We start from the raw sequence: 21,914 nt of genomic DNA on the forward strand, positions 1-21,914 counted from the left end.
TTTAATACCTTGATTTCATTCCAGCATATGTGCCTCAGCAGAAGCTGTCTAGAGAAATTGTCAGTTGGTATCCTGCACAGGTTTTCTTTGGGTGACAGTAATAGTAGTGAAAACATTTCCTATTTTGTTTTTCAGGCAAGGAGTAGGTTCGATTTGGAAATGTAGGCACAAATCAATTAGGAAAAATATGCAGCTGCTTTTCCTCGAGTGAGCTGGGAATCGAGAGCTTTTGGTAATCTTATTAATTACTTAAATGTTGTTGCCAGTCATTGAGTACTGAAATGTAGTCAAAGCGAACATGCATTTCTTAGAATCACATACAACTCTGAAGTTTTTCCAAAGCACCAACTTCTCATTATAGAGTCAGTTTAAAACCTCACTTGGAATGTGTCATCAGTATAGAAGATGCTTCATAGCTTATTTTATCAAGTGGGTAACTGAGCTTTGGCAGCAGTGTCTTAGAAAGCTGGTTAACATAATGACTCTATTTAGGAAAAATGTTTTTATCCAGCATCTTGGAAGAACAACAAAAAAAAAAAACCTCCAGAAAGACAAGCCTGGAGAGTGGCATTTGTTTCCGAGCAGATAAGCTGCAGACCTTTGCTGAAAAGTCTTAAGATTTTTTGATTGAGCAGCGTTTCTGATGTGAGACTGAAACTGAAAGCTGGCTTCAGTTGCCTTGTCAACATCCCTAAATGGTACTTGTGCCCAGTAGCACAGTACTGGGAGGAAAGCATATGTAATTAGGTGTGTGTGTTCTTCTTGAAGTGAAGGGAGGGTGCAACTGTCTGAACTGGAGACAGAATTTAGGAAAATACCAGGCCAGGTGGTCAAATTATCTGTATTGGTTTCTAGTTACTGGCCCTGCAAATGAAATAGTATTGTCTAGTTTGATTGCCCATCTCAAATCAGAAAAACCAGGTGGGCAGGTGTGCTCCAGATTTTTAAAAAGCTGGACAAACTGTAATTTAGAACCAAGTTTCTACTTGTTTGGCTGTGTAGCTCATGCACCTGCCCAGCATCTATATATGTCACCTTTTGTAATAAAATCTGTTTAATTTTTTTCACACAGCCAATGATGTGGCTTTGTTATGCAATCAAGTTTAAATGTATATTGCTCCCACAGGGGGTGAATTTGTAGCATTATGATTAGTATTGACTGTTAATATGATGCAGAGATGCCATGGCTTTGTGCTTGGCTCCTTAGTGTGTGGTTTTAAGTCTGGAGTGTTAAAAGTCTCTGACAGAAATGAGCAGTTCACAGGACTGGCCATGAAATTTCTGTTCTTGCTCACTGATTATAATCCATATCTGGCAAAAAAGTTCTAAACTGTAGGCAACTCAGTGACCTGTGTGAAGTCAGCTGGCTGTGTCTATTTAATTTCCCTAGAAATAGAGTTCCTCTTTTCTGGTCTATCAGGTGGTAAAGTGGTCCAGAGGTGTCACAGTTCTCCAGGGGCAAGGCTGTGCACCCCAGGTTTGAGTCCCCACAGACAGAAACTGTCTTACCTTTGCCTCAGGGGGGAGGCACCTCAGCCCTTTGTGTATAAATTTCACTGTTTAGATGTCTGCTTAAAACTCTGATGTGATAGCTAATGCCATCATTTCAAATGTGACTGGTGGGGTGGGAATGGGCACCTGGAGGACCTGTCCAGGGGTTACAGTCTTAAATGAGCTGTTTTGAGGTGAGCAGAAGGGTTTGACCAAGTGAACAGTCCTTTGGTGACTTGCATAACCATGTTTTCCACAATCAGCTGTTCAGCTGTACGGGTACACACATCCCGCTAGGGAAGCAAGTGCAGTTTAACAAAAGCAATTAACTCAATCTATGCAAAGAACACAGGAACTGTGCATCAACATACTTAAGTTTGATTAACATCTAGCAGAGTTTGGAGTGGCCTTTTGACTGCAGCTGGTAAGGATCCCTTGAATTTATATTCAGATTAATTGGCAGGAGTTTTACATGGTTTCTCTACATAGCTTTTTCTTGTCTAGGCATTTTCACTTTATGAAAATGACGTGGGGAAGCAAGGGAAAAGGGGAAGCATGTGGCTTTTGAGGAAGGTAAAAACCAGATTCTTTGTGTATGTGCCACAGTTTCAGTCAAACCAAAGATATGTTGGCTAAAAAAACCCCAAAGTTATGTAGATAGTACTGTAAGATGGATGTGGTCCCGTATTTTTTTTTTTTTTCCAATTTATTTTAAGGGAACACAGCATAGATGAGTAATGTTTCTTTAGGTAAGGACTGGAGTGGTGTAGTGAAATGACAGTCAAAGTTGTTACATCCTTACTCCTGTGAAGTGGTGTCTTCCTTGATGAATGATGCCAGTAGAATCAGATTTCAGTATGTAGTAGTTATGTTACTGACTCACTGCCAGGAATTTGATCCTGGATTTTAATATTAACAGATTAGTTTGTCAGTAATTAGTACTGACTTCATATGCTCCCGTCAGCATAGCATAAACGTAGATATAACTGCAGTATTTCTTCATCTCTGAGAAGAATCTGTGTCTTGATATTCCAAATGGTTTTCTTCTTACTTGTGAAAAGAGTATGTATCATCTCAAGCCATCTGTCAGAAAACTAGGAGAAATATTCTGTGGAGGGATTTGCTTTACTGGAATAGCTTTATTGATTATGTCAGCATTCATGTTAATTAACCCATTCAAACTGTCTGGTCTTTAATTGATGTTTTGCCTGTGTAAGGATTTGTGGTTCATGCCTTTGGATGTACATGTTAGGTTTATATTAAAAAATGGACAGCTATCTCATCTTGTTTTATCTGTGTTTCACATCTGATTGTCAGAGAAATTAGCCCATAGTCAGCAGTGAGATACTAATTCTGAGCTCTTTTGATGTGCAAGACAATGAAAAGATACAGCAGAAAACATAATTTTAACTTTGACATTGACTTGCTGTGTGACCTCAGGAAAGAAATTTAATTGTTTTTCTGTTGCTGTAAAAGGACACCCTTCTCAGGCTTCTCAGATCATTTTTGTTGAACACACAGAGATGTGAGTGTGTGCAAAATTCTTTTTTCAAAGACATTTGAATATAAAGACCTCATATTACTGTGTCATTTTAGAATTAGGATTACTGGCATGAAGACCTGCAGCTTGTATGGCTCTAGTGTCCATCACTGCAACCACAGGAGATGTAGAACAGCGCAAGAACAATACCAAAAAATGATCTTGCCTTTTATAATCTAAACTTCAAGATAAAAGGCAAGAGGAAATAAGGAAAGACAATGAAATAATGAAAACAGGTGTCAAGCTACAGTCACGTTATTTTTCTTCAAAAGTAATGGAAATTCCTACATTTAAATGGATTAATAACAGCTCTTTTTTTCAGATGAGAGTCTTCAAATAGGAGACAGTGAAGAACTACTTCTCTGCAATACCAGGTATTGCCAATGATGGCTGGAACCCAGGCCTTGCTAAAAAAGGGGTCAGCATCTTGTAAAGTACTGGAAATGTTGGGCGTGGGAAGAGACCATGAAAGGCAAGGGGCATCTCAGAGAAGTCGTGACCTCAGGATGGTGCAGAAGGTGAATTTTTCAGGCTGGACAAGAGGAGACAGCAGGGTTTGTGGTCTGGGTAGAATCTTCCAGGTGAGAGTCAGGGTGGCCCTGACCCATCCTGGTGGTGTTTCTCTGGGGCAGTGCTCATCTGGAAGGGTCTGCTCCAAGCAGGGGGGGAGAGAGGGTGTAAGGTGTGGAGAGGGAGAAAGGCTGGCTCAGGCTGCTTAGTAAAGAAAAATGATCCAGAGGAGGATAATGTGTCGTAGTAGGTTGTTGTGTGTTTAGGGCAACTGGCATGTGTATGAGTAGTACCAGCGTGGAACACCAAACCAGGGCTCAGAAGAAGCTACATTACTTTGATGGACTGCAAAGGAAAGAAAAATGAACTGGACAGAAAATGGTATGTGAGCTGGTAGTTTGTTGTTCCATGCACAGCCCCATTTCTTTTGGGAAGAAGCCATTGCTTCCCAAAGTTTTCTGCACATCACAACTATTACATCATGAGTTCTTCCCAAAAAGTGCCTGTTTCCTTCCGGGGTAGGTCCTGTAAGTCCTGTTCAGAGTGACTAGTGCTGTATTTCAGGAGAAGCTCTACAAGACAAACGTTTTCAGTACAAAATTATTCAAGAGACAGGGCAGGAGGATGTTGTTTTTAACATGGTTTGGTTTCAGCCCTGTGAGACTGTTTTTTATTCATGAAAGCAGAGACATCTGTGCAGGGTTTCAATGAGTTCAGCATGTTTAAAGCAACTTTTGAAGTTTCTCCTATACAGAAATCTTGTCTATCTATTTTTCAGAAAAAATTTTTGGAGGGGGAAGGGTTCGGTGTTCTTGGTGAATTTAAAGATTTTACAGAGCAAGTAGTAAAATAACATTGTCACCTGGTAAGTTACTTGTCTTTGTCCTGTGGAAATGCTTTGATTTTAACTTGCAGGCATTTTTCTGAAGTACAGGAGAAAAATGTTCAAGGTGGAGATAACTTTGACTTGGGATTTTTTTTTTTTCCCATCCCCCCACTGTTATTTGGAGCACAATCCTCTGCTATCAAAGGCCTTAGGAAAAGTGATTTAAAGTGATTAAAATAAATGATGGCTATGTTACGTTACTTTCCCCGCTCTTCATGTGGCCCATAGAGAAGCTTCATAATCGGTTGATTTGGATGAGAGCTTTTGAATCCTGACTTTTAAAGTTTCAGCGTTGCTGGGCTGATTAACTAAAGAGCAGCAAAAGAGTTTCGATCTCAGGGCCCTGCCAAAAGGAGCCCCCAAAGTGAGTGTTTTGTGTGAAAGCATGCCTTGCAGTTTGAGCCCAGAGTGACAATGATTGTAACACAATGCTGCTCATGTGACAGTGAGACAAAGAGGCCATTATGCATGGCTGACTGGCATCAGATCCTCCAAAAGCCAATAGTCAGACCAAGCTTGATCACCCTGAGAATCTGAACGCACTGGAAGCACTTGCACGTTAAAAAAGAAGAAAAAGATGTGTGTGTGTGTGTGCACGCCAAGGTCTGGTTAAGGTATAAGTACAAAATGACATAATTGATTTGTTTATGTTTTTTTGGAAGCTGCTGTCAGGAATCAGCAAAAAACATGTAACATAGCATTGAGAGCAGACATAGTGGGAATAAGATGGAGTATGCCAACAGGCCAAGTGGATCTTCCCCTTCTTTTGCTTCTTTGCTCTGTTGCTTGCTTCTGTGTGCTTTTGAGCATGTATAGCTGAGTTTTAATTTCCTCTAAAGTGTTTACTAAATTTTGGACCACACTGGTCTGTCAATACACACATGTTATTATCACTGCAACTCAAACACAAATAATGGGTATGTGTGTTTGTGGGAAGCATTTGTCTGGTGATTTATAAACCCTCTTCAAAGGGTTCAAGAGCTCTTGATACATGAAGAAATGTCCCTGACAAGTTGTGAGCTGTGGCAGTCTTGGTCCCAAAGGCAGCAGGCTGGAAATACACTGAGTAAATAGGATACAGCAGCTGGAGTGGAGAGCTCTTCAATTAGAAAGGTATTTGTTTAAAATCAACTGGTTTGTCTTTGCAGCCTTGAGGGCTGGATTGACTTCTCCAGCATATGGGAGGTGGCACCTGATGATGGCCAGAGTTAGTGGTGAGCACACCCTGCAAAGAGGTTTGGCCTTATTCCCTAACTACTGCTGTATGTCACTTTTCCTTTTTACTGTTTTCCTACGATAAGAAAAATTTCACAGTCTGCACAGGCTGCCCAAATCCATCACTCTGTCACCATTGAAAATTGGAGGCTGCCTCTTTAATATCCTCTTTTTGCTTATGAAAACCCCACTTAACTCTCTGGTCTTCTTCCCTCCGACTTCCTCCTGCTTAGATGGTGAAAGTATAAAAGCAGAACAATGATTTGGGCCCTTTTTCCGGCACGGCCGCAGCCAGTGCGGGAGCTGTGTGTGGGCTCCTCCGGATCTGGCGGAGCCCCCTCGGGACAGAGCACTGGACAGGATATTTACCCCTGGCTCCCCTGTTTAACTCGTGGCTCCGCTCGCTCCGTAATGGAGCTTTCCTGCCTTTTTAGTCCATGCCACATGCGGGTGACCCGAGCAAACCCTGTGGGAAGACAGAAGCCCTGTTGTGTGTTTGTAGAGCAGTTGCTCGGAAGCTGATGTACAGCTGTGGCTGGGCTTGTTTGGAAGTGAAGAGTAACTTGATATTTTAATCTTTTTTTTTTCTTCTTCTTCTTTTTTTTTTCCCCCTTCTCCAGACTGATACTGCAGATAACAACTGTTTCTGAAGGGTACCTACCAGTGAGATTGAAATGTGTATTTTAAATTCAGGGATAGAGTTCATGAAGATTTTATCAGACTGCAAAGAATGTCCTTGCCTTCTTTTTTTTTTTGTTACTATATTAGTTTTAGCTAGTTTCATTTCTTTTAAAATAAAAGGTGTAACTGTACAGAGGCTGAGAGTCCAGTTTTCTTACTTGCATTGAGTAAACCAGGAGTGACTCAAGTGAGATCACTGAACTTTCAGAGTAACCGAGGTGAAGTTCATGATCCCAGACAACGCTGTTCACGCATTTTAGGGTCTGTGAAGACACACATCTGTGTCATCCAAATATACTGAAGCTGCCTCCACCAAAGCCAGAAAAACTGGCCTTTTTTAATAGATAATTACACCTTCTTTTAGACAGAAGTGGAATTGCCAGAACTTCAATGGACTCTGCTGAGAGTGCATATGATGCTCTTTGTGCTTCAGGATTGGATTAAAGGCATTACACATTGCAGATTCTGCTCTGCAGGTGTGCCACAGGTCTCCATCATTTTAAAAGAGAAGATGGTCCTGAAGAAAAAAATCACTACTTCCAGGGAACTGATTTAAACTCTGAACCCACAAAATACTGCACTTTTAATTATTGAATAAGAAGATTGGGTGAGTAGTTGTTGAAAGACTAAAACAAAAACACAGCAAGAGAGAAGCTTCCTTGTTTTAAGTATCCCCACTGCTTGTCAGTAGATTTTTCCGTCTCCATAACCCAGTTCAGAGAGCTGTGAGACTTAATCTCATCTCTGGAACAATATTGTTCCTCTGCAACTTTAATGCACTTTTTAGATATGCTCCATTCTTTCTTGTTGAACACTAGTTCACGCCAATTTGCATTATGTATGAATAATGACAGCCAGGATATGCATTCATGGTAAGTGAACCTCAAAGGATGCAGTGACTTGGGATTCTGGTCTGCACCACTAATACGCAGGAGAAAATTTTTTTTGTGGTTTTGGAGATTGCCAACATTTCTGTGCATATTTTGACAGTGGATCAACTTCAGAGAGGAGATTTTTGTTTAGTTGGTTTGCTCAAGTAGTGCTGGGATGCAGGAAATGCCCTTTCTCATCTAGCCCTGAGAGAAGTTGTGACAAAAGCCTGAGGTTGCTGCTGCCTCTTCGTCTGCACAGGGGGGTTTTTGGAGTTAAGTAGAATCCATTGCAGTCACTCCAAAAATGTCTAGTGCCACTGAGTAACATTTCTGGAGCCTGCCTTGTAGATACACGCTTAAAACTTTATCTTCTTCTCCTGTGGGGGTCTCTCAATTCACTTTTTAAAATTACCCTGCTTTCCGTTGCATGGCCTATCACCAGGGAAATAGCAAAGCTTTTGTACGCTGTTGTTTTCTCTTAGGCATATGTGTGTCTTTTTCTTCATTGCTGTTTCCAACAAGAACACCAGTGAGAAAAACAAAGAAACGAGAAAGACTGACAAGAGGGCGTTATTGGCCTCTTCAGAGGTGACCCAAATCTGTAAGAAAAATTCTCAGTCGTGACATTTGGTGCAGTGACTCCTTTGTAAATATTTAAGACCCAGAAGTCTGTATTTCATGATTTGCTACGCCAAGTTAGTGCCATAAGCAGGATGCTCATGTGGCAGAATACCAGACTGAAGGCATGGGTCCTGAGTTGGTTGAAAATGGAGACTAGCAGACCTAAATTCTGTTTTCAGCTCTGCTGTTGACTTGTTTTGTGAAACAAGATGAAACATTTAGACAGGAGCTCAATACTTTCCATGTGCAGTTTGGTTATTAAGAGTAGCTTCAAGAACAAAAAGCCTTGTAGTGTTAGAAGAAGTGTTGTAGATCTTGTGGGGAGTTATGTCAATTAAAATACTGTTATGTGAGATTACTAGATAATGTGTATCTAAAATAAATATGCTTAAGTGAGTGCTATCTTTTGCTATATTCACTAGGTTGAGGGAAAACAGATATCTGCAAAAGGAAAGAGACCTCAGAGTAGAGAGCTATGTGGAAACTTTCTGGACCCCCTTGTAGCGTGGAGCAGCCTTGAACTCTCCTGAGGGCGCAACAAAAACCTTCAAACAGTGAAAAAGAGCATCTGCCCTGGCTTGTCTCACCCATTAGGGCAGACTCCTTCCAAAAAACAGTCACTTGCTCTCCTGGAGGGGGAGTATTAGAGTGTCCCAATCTGCCCTCCAGAGAGAAGAAAGATTTATACATGGATTAGTTCAGTGGGCAGCTGACAGGTTGGGTCAAGCCAAGCGCCCATCGCTTGCCCAGCCTGTGGTGGACAGCTCTGCTTCAGCTTCCAGCACAAAAGCATCCTTCTGCCTTTCAGGTGCAGATGCAATGGATATTGGTGCAGGTTTTGTTGCTCTTCCACACATACTCTTACCTTTCTTTGCACTCTCTGGAGCAGCAGAGAAAATTGGTAAGGAAGGTCAAATAATCCCTTACTCCTTACTGGATGAAGTGGATGAAAAGTAGCTTTCAGCAATACTGCAGCTGGCCTGTCTGTCTTCATGCTGACAATAGCAACATACATTTCTGTGCTCTTGGTAGAAAGCCTCTGTGAAATTGGAAAAAAGAAGTTAGTTGAGCGAGAAAGTGTCGTTTTGGTTTGTCAGGATGGTAGAGTTTGGGTTCTAGAGTTTGGGTTCTAGAGCCATAAGAAGATCAAATGGTCATAAAACCAATTACTGGCCAGCTCAGGATACCTGGGGTTTTTTACCAGGTGTCATGATCTCTGAATTTCAGAGATAAAAAGCAGTTTGATGAGTTCAGGTTTCATCCCTAGTTTCCATACAGGTCAGAGGAGAGTGTCCATTCTGGTTTTGCTCTTTGCAGGAGCTCCCTCTCTGTGATTGTCCAGTCCCTTTGCAAATGCTGCGCTGTTTGTCACTGTCCCCTCAGCCCTTTGCTCATCTGCTGGCAAAATAAAGCACCACTGAATGTGAAATTTCACATGGTGGCAATTTCCAGACTCTGGGTTGCTTATGTCTCTCTCATCCATTAATGAGCATGACACATTTACACATTCAGATAACCAGTGCTCTTCCTTCTGAAAACAGGGACTGCTTTTATCTTAAAAAAAAAAAAAAAAAAAAGGCACAATTTGCAGTAGTTACTTTAAATTTTAATGAGTGACTGAACCAAGGCCAATGTTCCTGTAGTTTTAACTGAGAGGCAGCAGAAGCTGTAACAGAGATGCTGCTAGTGCCAGTTGGGCTATAAGTTGTAAGTCTACTTTACAAAGTTTGCCTGTTTTCTGGCACAGACTTGACACATACACTCCAGTCAATCAAAGTAAAGTGCCTAATAACAGATGTGGCAATTAAGCTGAAGAATTCTGTCTCTCTCGTTTAATTTTTATTACAGAGAATAACAGAGTACCTCATTAAACCCACCATCACAGAGATCTTTTTTTTTTTTTAATTTGGCATAAAAATGTCTGCAAAAATTAGATCTCTGAATAGGGGGCCTTGTTATTAAAGGTGCTTTGTCAGAAAACGATACGAACAGACCATTTTTGTATGACAAATACGTGCTTGTGATACTGCTGTCCTTTTGCACACTGCAAAGAGGTACAGGCTTAAAGAAGTCAACATGTGTCCTGAAGGATAATATTTTGTGGGATTTAGGGCCTTGTGCTCAAGTTAATAAAAACGTGGTCTTGATTCTTTTGGGTTCAAATTAAACTGCTCTCAGCTGAAATTAGCAGCAAAAGTTTAAAAAGGATTCAGATAACCTGTAACCCAGGTAAATTAATACATTAAAGTAAGAGAAGTTTTCTTGAAAAGCAGTATTAATTGCAACCAAAAAAAGTTGTCTTCTGATTGTTAGAGCTTCTAAGGCATTTGCCATCATTAGTTTCTTTTACTGCTATATTGGGCACTCTTTTTAAAAAAAGATTCATCATTAGAGAAAATCAATTTAAGAATTTAATGATTTGAGGTGTCTTAAAATTTATGGTAAGAGAAAACCAATACTGATGTTGGTAGCAGTTTTATTTCTTGGAGGTTCTGTTTATTCACTAAAGCACAGCATCTTGTCCTACAGCTTCAGCTGATACTCTAGGAGTGTATTGAACCAGTTTGTGCCTGTGTACATTTGCCTGCATGTTTATATATCCTCAGTGTGCAGAAAACTTGCAGACAGCACTGGCACCTGACAAGTTGAATTTCTCCCCAGGATATTTTTTTTTTTCCTCTGCTGGCAGATAGGGAGGCTAGGCACTAGACTTCCACAACTGCAAACATGGTTTTAAGTTTGTATTACTGTTTATAAAGGATGCAATGTGTTAAGCCAGTTTACTGTGAAAACCACATTTTTGCATATTGCTCACTCTGTAGGCCTCTTGAGGTAATGTTTTAATCCCTATGAAAGTTCTTCAAGGCAGAAGTTCTTCAAGACTTAAACAGAGATAGGATTTAATAGTGGGTTGGTTAAAAAAACTACGATTAACCAGTCACTTTTGGTTTTGCATTATGTTCTTGCATTTTCCCCTTTGAGTGCAGGAGTACCACATCCATTCCAACCTCTGCAAATAAACAAGATAAAAGATAGAAGTGAGTGAATGAGCTGCCAAAGGAAACGCTTTTGTGTTCCCCATTCATCTGCTAGAATGTTTCGAATTTTCTTTGTAGGGTGGTGGTGGCATGTGAAGCTTTGTACAGTGAATCATGGATGCTTTGTTTGCTGGAGGTGGAAAAACTGATCAGTAATGCATTGAAATGTTTCAGAAGCTGTTAGGGGAAGTGGCATCAGAATTAATTAATTTTGGCTTTTCCAAGCAGATCGTTTGAAAAGTGATGTTTGTAAGCTGTGATAAAGATTTACAGGAGTGCAATGCTTGGTGTAAATCATGAAAACAGGAGCTAACTGGATAGACAACTTTATTTTCTCTTGGGTATTATGTGCAAAATGGCATTTCACTAGATGGTTTACAAGGACAAAGGCACTGAAGCAGAGTTGCCAGCAAATTTTTTCACAAATTATAGCATCTTGTGAGCAACTAGTAGTTATTAACGAATGCAGGAGTTCGTATGTCTGATTTCGTAATGAAAGAGTCCAGTGAAAGGCTGTGACAAGTGCAGGGAGCTGCAGACTGAAGAATTTTGCCAGTGATAACAGAGGCTGTGTCTAGGAAAGGGAAGAATCTAATGTATGATGAAAATATATGTGGAAAAAGAGAACATGCATGTGATGGGGGAGGGAAGGAAACAGAGGCTGTCTTTGAAGAGGGCTGAAAAGCAGAAGACTTTTAAAGGAAGGTGGGCACATTTGAAATTGATCCTAAATTGCATAGGAAGCTAAAGTAATTATCTGAGTCCTTTGATTGTAGTGTTTTATATCCTGGCAATAAACTGGAAGTGACACGGTGTTTGGAAAGCTGGTAATAGGAAAAGAGGGGTCACAGAAACTTTGGCCAAGAGAGGGTAAAACCATGAATGATAATTTCCACAGCGGTGGAACCAGGGCACTGGTGTATTTAGGCAACCACAGGATTGTCCCAGGCAACTTGTCAGCAACCACAAAGTTTTCACAGTTACATTCACGAGTGCAATGTCCTTTTTTATGATTTCCATTAGGAAAAAAAAAAAAAAAAAAAAGAAGTATCAGAAATCTATGTGCTATATGGCTGAGGGACTATGACAGAAATTTGATACAGATATCTTGATCATGTAACCCTATAATAAAGCTTTCATACATGCTAGTAATACCAAATTTCAGAAATAATTCTCCTTAAACGCATGCATTCAGGCATTTTTACTTAATCTTATAATCTTCACCTGTGCCATTAAAACAGACCTGGGATTAATATAAAGAGATGTTTCAATAAGGAATACTTTATTTGAAAAAATATTTTAAAATATATCAATTATGCAAAGAAAGGGGGAGGAGGGGGAAGAATGTCTGTCTATGTGGATATGATTTTTTGTCACAAGCCTATACTGTATAGACTCTATTAAATTACATGTTATTAGTGTTTTCTTCTGAGAACTAACTGTTAACTCCCAACGTCCACCCTGGGAAAGATGCCTGGGGCTGAGAGGTGCCATCTGTGTATGGACCTGACATAGTTTTTTATGTTTCACCTGAAATGTCTTGTGTAAAAGAAGCATATCAGGATTTATGTTTGAGGTGCTATTTCATTTTCCCCGAGTGTGCTTTTCAGATACTTTGGTTTGGATTCTACACAGCATTAACTGTCTTTATTTGGTAACTTTTCATTTGAGTGGGGAAAAAAAAAAGGGGCAGCATATTTAGCCAAAGGATTTTTGTTAACAGCTCATCCTGTTGTCTCCCCCTGGAAATAATCTTTAAACATACAATACCATGTGCTGTAGGTAACCTTAATGGTTCAACACCTATACTTCCTATGTGCCTGAGAAAAAAGGAAATATTTTCAAGTGAAACGGCCCTAATTTATCAGACAATGACAGCTACAGTGAAGTGACCCCATGTTTGTGATGTTTGGCAGCCTTCCTCTGAGGAATAATAATGAGTCCATCTGCAAAAGTATCTGGCATGCTGGCATTTGTCTTTACCATGCCTCCTTGCCTTGTGCGGACTTGACTTCCACTGAACTGTCTTTTCCTGCCCTTTTAATGCTAATTTGAGGGAGAAGAGGACTGATAAGTGGATATATGGCCTGTGCCAGCTTACCAGCTACAGAAAATCTCACTGAATGGCAGTAAGTGAAGTCAGCAGGACAAAGAGAATCTTGCTTTTCAGCAAGTTTCCTAGGGGAAACCCTCATGTGATCTTTGCATTAAGAACAGGTCTTGTAAAAGACACTGCTGAGTGTTCTGCAGGGAAGGACAGAGTCCTTGAGGACCTCGTTGCGATATTCCCGATATTCCCGATATTCCCGTGCCTCGGGTCTGTGCTGCAGCATGATCAATGCCATCCAGCCGTCCGTTCTTTCTGGAATCCTGTGGCATTGCTAGTGCACAGCCAGGTGTTTGGCAAAGTTTTCTGTTTCCTCTCGTATTTGCAGGTACCTTACTTCATTCTGTGCTTGTAATTACAATCCAAGAGGTCGTTTGATGCTTACAAAACAATGTGCTGTGTGACAGCTACCAACCTCTCTGGGTTTCCACCAGAAAATTTTTGTGTTTAAGTAGAAAAAGATCCAAAAATACAGTTCATATCCAAAATTTACTCAGTTTTACAGGTTTAATGCAGTTTGAAGGGTGCTATCATTTAATATTTGATCATGTATTACTGCATTTCTTTTTAGTGGGAATGGTAGAGAGATGCATTTTGTGCAATGATAGCATTACTTAAAGGACTGTAATGCTGTAGTTTTCAAAACTGGTATTTCCATCACATATGGGCAAATAAAGCCTAGTCTCCTCCAGATTTGTGCATTATCACTGGATTCTCTGGAACTCCACAATTCAAGACTTTTTCTGCTCTCTTGCTTCCAGTTTGAGTGACCAATAAATTTACAAGTTATTGGGCGTGAGGCCAGAGCACATAGATAAACACTGGGATTACATAAACCTCATTTCCTTAGAAGCCTCTGATAATTAAAGAGAGCCTGAAAAATAAAAATGATCTAATCTATTAAGCAAAGAAAAATGGCAATTGATTACTGATTTATTTTTCTTAGTAACATAACTTGAAAGAAGTAGCAGCATATCTGTCTCCATCAAGGAGACTCGTTCCAGCACATTCAGCCTCTGATTTGGTTACTCTTCAGACACCAGTCTAAATGAGTTGTTTTTCCCACGTGCTTAGCCCATCTTCAACACCTTTGGGCTCTCCAGATGTGTCAGTCTGTTTCAGAGTGAGCTTTGAAAGTAAAGCAGTACAAGAGAAGAGGGTCAGATCTGATTAAGCTGCATCAAGAAGGGCCCTTATAGTCATTGATCGTGGAGGGTGTGAAAGGGTCCTTCAGATTAGGGCACTATTGGGTTATCCTTTAGCAAACTCTCATGCTGGCTGTCCAGATCCCACACATTTTCGGTCAGGCAGTCTCAGCTTTGCCAGCTTTGTCTGTCCTGAGATCCCCTTGACAGTGACCATCAATGCTGCCTTTGGAGTGATGTATTTTGAGGATTTGAGAAAAGACCAGTCAGTTTCCATTTGCTGTGACTGTATATCTTCAGCCAGCCTAGGGTCTGTGTGATAATGCTCCTAATTCAGGTTATTATGTATTTGCTTTATGAGTGAGATTTCATGTGACAAAGTGTCAAACTGATTTACTGATTTCCAAAGGGAAAACTCCTTCTGCTCTTCACCCACTAATTCCCTAATGTAATCGATAAAAGCAATCAGTTGTGGGGGTTTTTTTCACAGAAGCTAACATGGGATTAATCATCATTGACAAGATTAGGTCAGATTCAAATTTTGTTCTGCCTGACATCAGTCATGAGTGAGATGTTTTTATAAGCAAATTGTGTCCCTGGTAGAGAAGCTGAGCCTCAGGAGTGAAGAGTGTTATGAAAAAGACTCCATAAGAAGTGAAAGACCAAACAATTCCTCACCAAAAAATGTTTAGAAAAACTTTTCTCTCATGTGGAGCTGCAATTTCCAGTTGTAGGTAGCAGTCACCAAGTCTGCATGGGGTGCTGAAGTCAAAGACACCTGCAAGGGGCTCTGCACTGACGGCTGGTTTATAGTTCAGCCTGAAATTTGAAGGAAACTATGATGGACAGAGAGAAGATTTTGTGAAATAGCATTTGCTGTACGTGTAGGTTGATGCCATGTCAGTGCAATTAAGAATAGCCTATGGAGAACAGTTTGATGTCCCTGTGCCCTATCACTGCAGAAAGGCAGGACTGAGTGCTGTAAAACCTTTGAGATACTACGACAGAGTACGAAAGGCTCTCACTACTCTGAAGTTTGTCTTCTAACTAAATGGCCCGTTCCTGCTGCATTTTTCATGTTTCAGTGGTAAAAATGCTTTTGCAACAGTAATGGGAAAGCTGCATCAGCATTTCCCTTGGTCCTGGGTCTATTATGTCATGCTAGCAACTGTGTCGTACTATTCTCTGTTGCTCATGCAGTTCTAATCCTGGTTAATTCTCTGGCAGCACTTGATTTTGCTGACCAACAAATACTTGTTTGCAGCCTTGAGCATCCTTCACTTCTTTTGCGGTGCCCATCATACCTTCCCCTGCCCCCCCCCCAGTTCCACCTGTATTTATTTAGCTTTTATTACCACAAATCTGAGGCAGAGCTGTGTGCCCTCAGTTTTGCCTGTGGCTCTTCTCTGGGTGGGTGGAGAGATTAATTTGTAAACGTCTTAATTTTCACCTCATAGAGAAGAAACATTTTTTTTGCTTTTTTTTTAGTTATTTGTTGTTTCTCTGGTTTTGATCCTGAACTCTACATGGGAAAAAAAAAACCCTAAACCAAACCAAAACTGTCAACACAGTTGGTAGTGGCAGGGAAAGTGCCTAAAAATCTCAGATATTGGGTATTAAAGCTTAAGTCTGTGTGTTTATATAGTGCATGTGCAGGACTTTTCATCTGCTTGCTAGTGAGACACATGGCAGTTCATGTAGTTCCTCACATTTAAATGTATTTTAGGGGAGTACCTGTAGTTGATGGGAGTATATTCTGTACACCTGTTGCACCATTTTGAAATGAGCTTGTTGGTAATTATAATAAGCCTTGTGACCAGGTTAATTTTTTAATATGACTATTATTGATTATCTGATTTTGATATAATAAATATATGAGTTAAATTTCCTTAATTAGTTTAGAGAGACTTGGGGAAGTACTCTACAGTTGTTTCATGCAGCTGCACTGCTTTCCTGTTGACATTTTTACATCACAGGCCTGGATTAAAGCTGAGGGAAACAGAGAAGTCTGAGCTGAATGGGCACCTGGACCTGCCTTAAAGTTCCCGCCCAAAATAGGAGTAATGATACAGCTTTGTCTACGAGAGATTTTGCCTCAAATGCTATAGAAGAAGCTAACAGGCAATATGATTTTGGTGGTCTGTTGTGGAAGAAAGTCTTGGTGGTAAATACCAAGGAGTAGCTTAAATTTGCTGGGTTTTTTTCTTTCTCATGTATCTACTAATCACTAATTTGCACAGGGAAGGCATTCCCCCAAATGAGCATTTTCAGTACTTAAACTACAGGTTCTGTGTATGTGTAGATATTGAAAATACTCTTGTGTTATTGGGTGAGATAATTTGAGCAATATATGGTATGAAAAGTGAATCTCTGAACAGTTTTCCTTAGTGAAAACTGTAGGCAGCAAGAGTTAAATGAGTCATCTACATATTTTATTGCTAATATCAACACTTTAGCAATGCTAATCAGCTGTACTGATTTTCTGTTTTGATTTTCCTTAATAATTAAGCAAAAGATCTGGAATGCAATCAAGTTTTACTCTAGGGGGTTCATACAATTTTTTTTTTTAATTTTAAATTTTGTTAAATGTATCCTGCAAAAGGAAAGTTGCTGAGGTTGAGAATAAAAGAAAAAAAAAGGAAATACCATTTACAGTGTGCTTAATCAGAGTGACTGTTTTCAATGAAATCACCACTTCACTGGAATTATTAGCTGAAAATACATCTGCTCTTTAAGTAACTTCACATTGACTACTTTGCTGCATGCAGAGAAATAGTTACAAACCATGAAATATCTTTCAGCAGCCTGATTTTTCAAGAAAAATTTAGCCAAATGGGATCATCTCTGTATCCTCAGATACCTTAAATATGAAAGTTTCTTGTGGGAGCTTTTTTGAGTTGACTTCTGAAGTCAGGGTAAAGTAAAACTCTTTAGTACCTTTTTTTTTTCCCATGGCTCTGTGGACTTTTTTCTGATAAAATGAAGTTATTGAGGTAGTTTCATTCATTCTGTTCCTTAATATTTAAAGTAAGATATTTCTGTTTCTGGATTAATTTACTTTGTTAAAAATACTTGTATTAAATTAAACATATTTATTAGAAATTATTTGCTCAGTATACTACAGATTAGACTCAAGAATCTCATTTTTTTTGTTATCTCAATCTCTATTATGCAGCCACTAATAGAATTTGTGCATAAGTGAGGAAATAAATGCAGATGTTCACTGAAACAGAAATGTAGCTTAAGTCATTATAAATAAATTACATATTAATAGCATTCATTCTGGCATTTGTGGATTAATGGTCTGTTGGATTAAGAGTGTTTCAGCATGCAAATTAAAATAATCTGCTTAGTAAAAGCATTAGGATAATCTTTTTAAACTTTCATGTTACTACAACAGCTTTTTTATTGAATGTTCATTCTGTTCGGAAATGGTACAGCCAGAAGAGGAGGGGGGAATTACATTTTGGGGATTCAAGTTTAAAGAGCAGTAACAGTGGAGGGTGACATGTGAGGCTCTGTTGGCTGTGGGCAGCACACGGAGAGGCACAAACCCTTCCTGTGAGCAGGCGACGTGCAGGGTTCCTGGTGCTGTGTCACAGCTGAGCCTCTCCACTCATGTGGTCTTGAGCGAGTGCCAGCCTTTATTCCAAACTGCAGCTCTGCAGTCAGAGTGGGCAGAGCCTGGCTGAGCACACCCAGCCTGGTTGGCTGCAGCTGGAGAGGACACTGGGACCTCTGACCAGCTGACTTCGTGTGAAGCTGCTCCATTTGGGTTCTTCTTCCAAAATGGGCATGATATTGCTGCTGATGTGCAAGCAGTGTGTGTTCCTTGAAGTACCCCTTGCTTTAGGTTAATTATAGATGGGTCAACATTATTAGCTACTTTATATTCTGCATGATATTATTAATGTATTATAATTTTTTTTTTTCTTACAGACATCTCTTTGGAAAGATGGTTCTTCATTTCAACTCCCTTTTTGGCTTCCCTGTCATACTCCTGTACCATTGGATGAGTTCAGCTTTGTGTTTGAATCTGGAAGATCCCAATGTGTGTAGCCACTGGGAAAGGTAATACTTTCCTTTTGGAAAAATAAATGACGCAAATTCTGATGTAATAATTTTGCTTTGCTTTACTTGGCACACTTCAAATTTTTGAAAGGTTTTGTGTTGAGTTAAAAAATGGGAGGAAAATTTCACTGTACTTCATGGGCAGGTGAGTTCATGGATAAGTAAAAGACTATTTAACAATGGGCTGAAATGCAATCATCTTTGCAGTGCGGGTTAGGATGCAAAAAAACACTACAGTGGTACCAGCAATGTTACACAACCATCTGGGTACACGAAGTGAGTAAAAATAGCTCTTTCCAATTTAAGTGAAAAGAAGTTTTACATATGCAAAATATAATTAACCATATTGGAAGTTGGCCAAATTTGATTATGCTGATTCTCTCCTGTTCAGCACTCGCAGGATCTGAATTAAGATTTGTTGTTTAATTATTTTGATGAGGTTCAAAAATTTATAACATGCAAAATGAAATTCATCATCAATGTCACTGGTCTTTTTGTTCATCCAATTTCATGTGAATTGCAAAATGCCACAGTGGGTAGGAGAGGTTGGGCCTCAAGCATCTGCTGAACTTCTTTCCTTGTGTAAAGGTTATGATAGTGAAAACAAGACTCCTGGTCTCATTATAACTTGTGCCTGTAATTGATCAGCTGGTCCATGAGAGAGTCTAATTTTCACAGTTCACTCGAGGACATCAGTATTTCCTGCACTTAATGTAAACTGTATTCTATTCTTAGTCATGGGGAGTGCTGCTGTAAGTCACTTGTGATTGTTATGGCTGAATCTTTGCAAAGAAAATTGAAACTCATATTTACTTTCTCATAAAGTCTCTCTCTTTAAAAAAAAAAAACCAAAACCAACCACTTAAGGACTTCCCTCGGGAATTTATCTCAGCTGCATGTGAAGCATTTGGCGCCTCTGCATCAGCTGTTGTGTACAGTTCATACCACAATGTGTATATGAAGTATTTGCCGTATTAAATACCTGTTTACAGTAGTCAGGCATTTGTCTACAGTTTTACTGGATACTGTCCTATACTGTGTGTGCTTTGTTTACAGTTTTTGTAGATAAAAGTGGTTTTGGGGGAAGCTACAACACAGCGAAAGCAAAATGGGAAAGAAACCCCAAATACCACTATTTACACTGCATCATGTGTTATCAAAGAAGCTAATCAGAGTCTGCAGAAGGAAAACACACCTAAAAAGGCATCTAGCAAGCATGACCATTTTGTTGCATGAACTTTTTTTCCTGATTCTGCTGTGTCTCAGAAATGGGGTAAAACTCCAAATAAACTTAATGAAACATTCACTCTGCTGCTCAAAGAAGGTGACAAAGGGACAGAAGTACGAAAGAGGAAAGCCCCAGATACAATCTTCTGACTGCCACTGTCACTGGCAGCATTGTGTGCTTTAAATAAACCTCAGTCAGTACTAAAATGTTCCTTACAAATGACCTGCAAGAAGAGGTAGAGCATGCCCTGCCTCAGGCAAGCACCAGCATCCCCCTGATACTGTGTTGAGCTGGGACAGCTGGGTGGATTAGGGATGCTTGCCTTCATGCGGGAAGACAGTGAGTAGGGCGTGTGCATTTAGGGCTGTGTGGGTCTGGATGTGCTTCCCCTGGTAGATGGTGACAGTAGCACGAGGAGACTGTGGCTGTCACCCTGAGTGGATGCTCGGGGGTCAGAGAGGGTGTGAGTGGAAGTGAGGGAGAGCTGGGCAGGCTATGAAGTGTTTTGGCTGGTGCTGGGAGTCAGTCCTGCTGCAGGAGCTGGCCACGCATTCCTGTACTTTCAAACTCCCTTGCGCAATCCAGGACTGGCTGCCAGCACAAACAGCCTCTCAAAGAGTTTTCTAGGATGATTCAATATTTTCCCCTTTTGTGACATGCTCCTCTTGCCCTGCTGACAGCTTTGGAGGCTCTCAGTGTAGATTTATTTCTAGGACACTGTATAACTGTGTAATTTGGCAAAAAATAATAGTAGTATTTCTTACAGTGTTTCTGGGGGTGTGGTATGGTATGGGTGGTTCTCTGTTAAAAATTATCCAGTAAGCAAAATAAAGTGTGGTCATAAAGTGTGGTCTTTAATATTTATTAATTTCTGATTGCTGAATAGACTGTTTGGTGGTATGACTGTTAGGTCATTTTTCAGTAATTACTACTCAGGTGTATTTCTGTGCTAACATTCACTTAGTATCTAAATGCAGTGGATGTCTTCCTATAGGCACAGATACAGTTTTTACAAGAAATTTCTCAGAAAGTCCTATTTTTGTATTTTTCCATTTTGAGTGATAAGAGAAGAAACCTTATTTTCTGTCTCCTTAACCAGTTGCATTAATAAAACTTTCCACAGGAGAACACATACTACACACTACTTCCGTTTGCTTCTTATTTGAGATATAGGTGTTCTAGTTCTAAAAAAATTTAGGCATACATTAGTTGTCTGTAAATGTCAAGTAGGAGAATTTCATCAAATGTGTCACACAGTAGAAACATGATGACTCTCTGCATGTTTATTTTTCTTTGCAAGCTTGCAAGTATGAATTTGTTGCACATGAGTATTTTGTTATATTTATTCCATTCTGAAACAGGATTCTGTAAAAGACCTAATTAAATGAGACTGTACTAAAAGGACTTGTTTGATGATCTCCCTTTTCTCTCTCTGTTTCTCCCCAGTTACTCAGTTACAGTGCAAGAGTCATATCCACATCCTTTCGATCAGATTTACTACACCAGTTGTACTGACATCCTAAACTGGTTCAAGTGCACACGACACAGGTGATGTATAAATCTTAATATTGTCAATCTGCTGATATTGTTGGGATTCTTGATTCAGAATTAGGTGTGATATGTAGGATTTTTTAGCTGTAGTGTTCCAGCCTGTCTAACTGCTGTGATCTCTGTCACCTGGAAAATGCCTGTACAAGCAATGTCTCATATGTTTTATTAGCAGGCTGGGGTGTACCATCCCATGGAGTGCTAACAGAAAACAAACAGTTTGGGGAAAACTAAAATCTCCAGATCCTGCAAGGTGTATTTGTTCAGAAATATCATGAGAGACCCGTTATTCCTTTTGTTCTCAGGGAAGTGTATCCTTCTTGAAATGAAAGTAAAAAGATTTGTTAAAGGAAACTTCTTGTGCAAGCAGAAAGCAAGCAAGGGGTGAATGATTAAAAACTGGTGACATCTGCAAAGAGCATCTTCCTCAGAGCAATATGCCCATAACTATGAACCATCACAAGTGAAAAAGTCCCTATTCTTTTCCTGCTTTCTGACCACCCATGAACCTAAGGCATTTCGGGGAACCACTTGGACTCTTGAATTCAGGAACAGATAAATCCAGACCACTTCGAGCATTTTCTCTTCTTATGACATTCACCTGAATGTTTTTTAAAATGTGTAAGGGTATATCCTGTCTTGTTTCTGAACCCAAGGTATGTGACAAGCTTTCATGCCTTTCTTTAGGATCAGTTACCGTACTGCCTACAGACATGGTGAAAAAACGATGTACAGGCGCAAATCCCAGTGCTGCCCTGGATTCTATGAAAGCAGGGACATGTGTGTCCGTAAGTTCAGTCTTTTTTTGGCTTTGAAGTTCCATACATTGATCACTGTGCTGGTGTGACTCCCCTCTGATGGGTGACTTGGGGAGGCTGAGTTACAGGAGCTCAGTTTCTCATCAGTGATGCATGTGCAGCTCTTGTTGAACCCAACTGGGGTTGTGCATATGCGAATGACA

At 40.0% G+C, this 21,914-nt stretch overlaps 1 protein-coding gene across 2 annotated transcripts in view; it reads left to right on the forward strand.

The window, feature by feature from the left end:
• The window catches only part of MEGF10 (multiple EGF like domains 10), an 85,870-nt gene that overhangs the window by 594 nt on the left and 63,362 nt on the right, over positions 1 to 21,914 (forward strand). The window contains exons 2-5 of one of the 2 annotated variants that reach the window (XM_032096504.1): positions 3,354 to 3,405; positions 18,046 to 18,177; positions 20,852 to 20,953; positions 21,641 to 21,741. In XM_032096504.1, the coding sequence (XP_031952395.1) occupies positions 18,062 to 18,177; positions 20,852 to 20,953; positions 21,641 to 21,741 (319 nt within the window). In that variant the 5' untranslated portion in view covers positions 3,354 to 3,405; positions 18,046 to 18,061. The remainder of the gene's footprint in view (positions 1 to 3,353; positions 3,406 to 18,045; positions 18,178 to 20,851; positions 20,954 to 21,640; positions 21,742 to 21,914) is intronic. The other variant, XM_032096503.1, reaches the window with a different exon arrangement.

The sequence above is a fragment of the Corvus moneduloides genome, chromosome Z, assembly GCF_009650955.1.
Source record: "Corvus moneduloides isolate bCorMon1 chromosome Z, bCorMon1.pri, whole genome shotgun sequence".
Classification (NCBI taxonomy): Eukaryota; Metazoa; Chordata; class Aves; order Passeriformes; family Corvidae; genus Corvus; species Corvus moneduloides.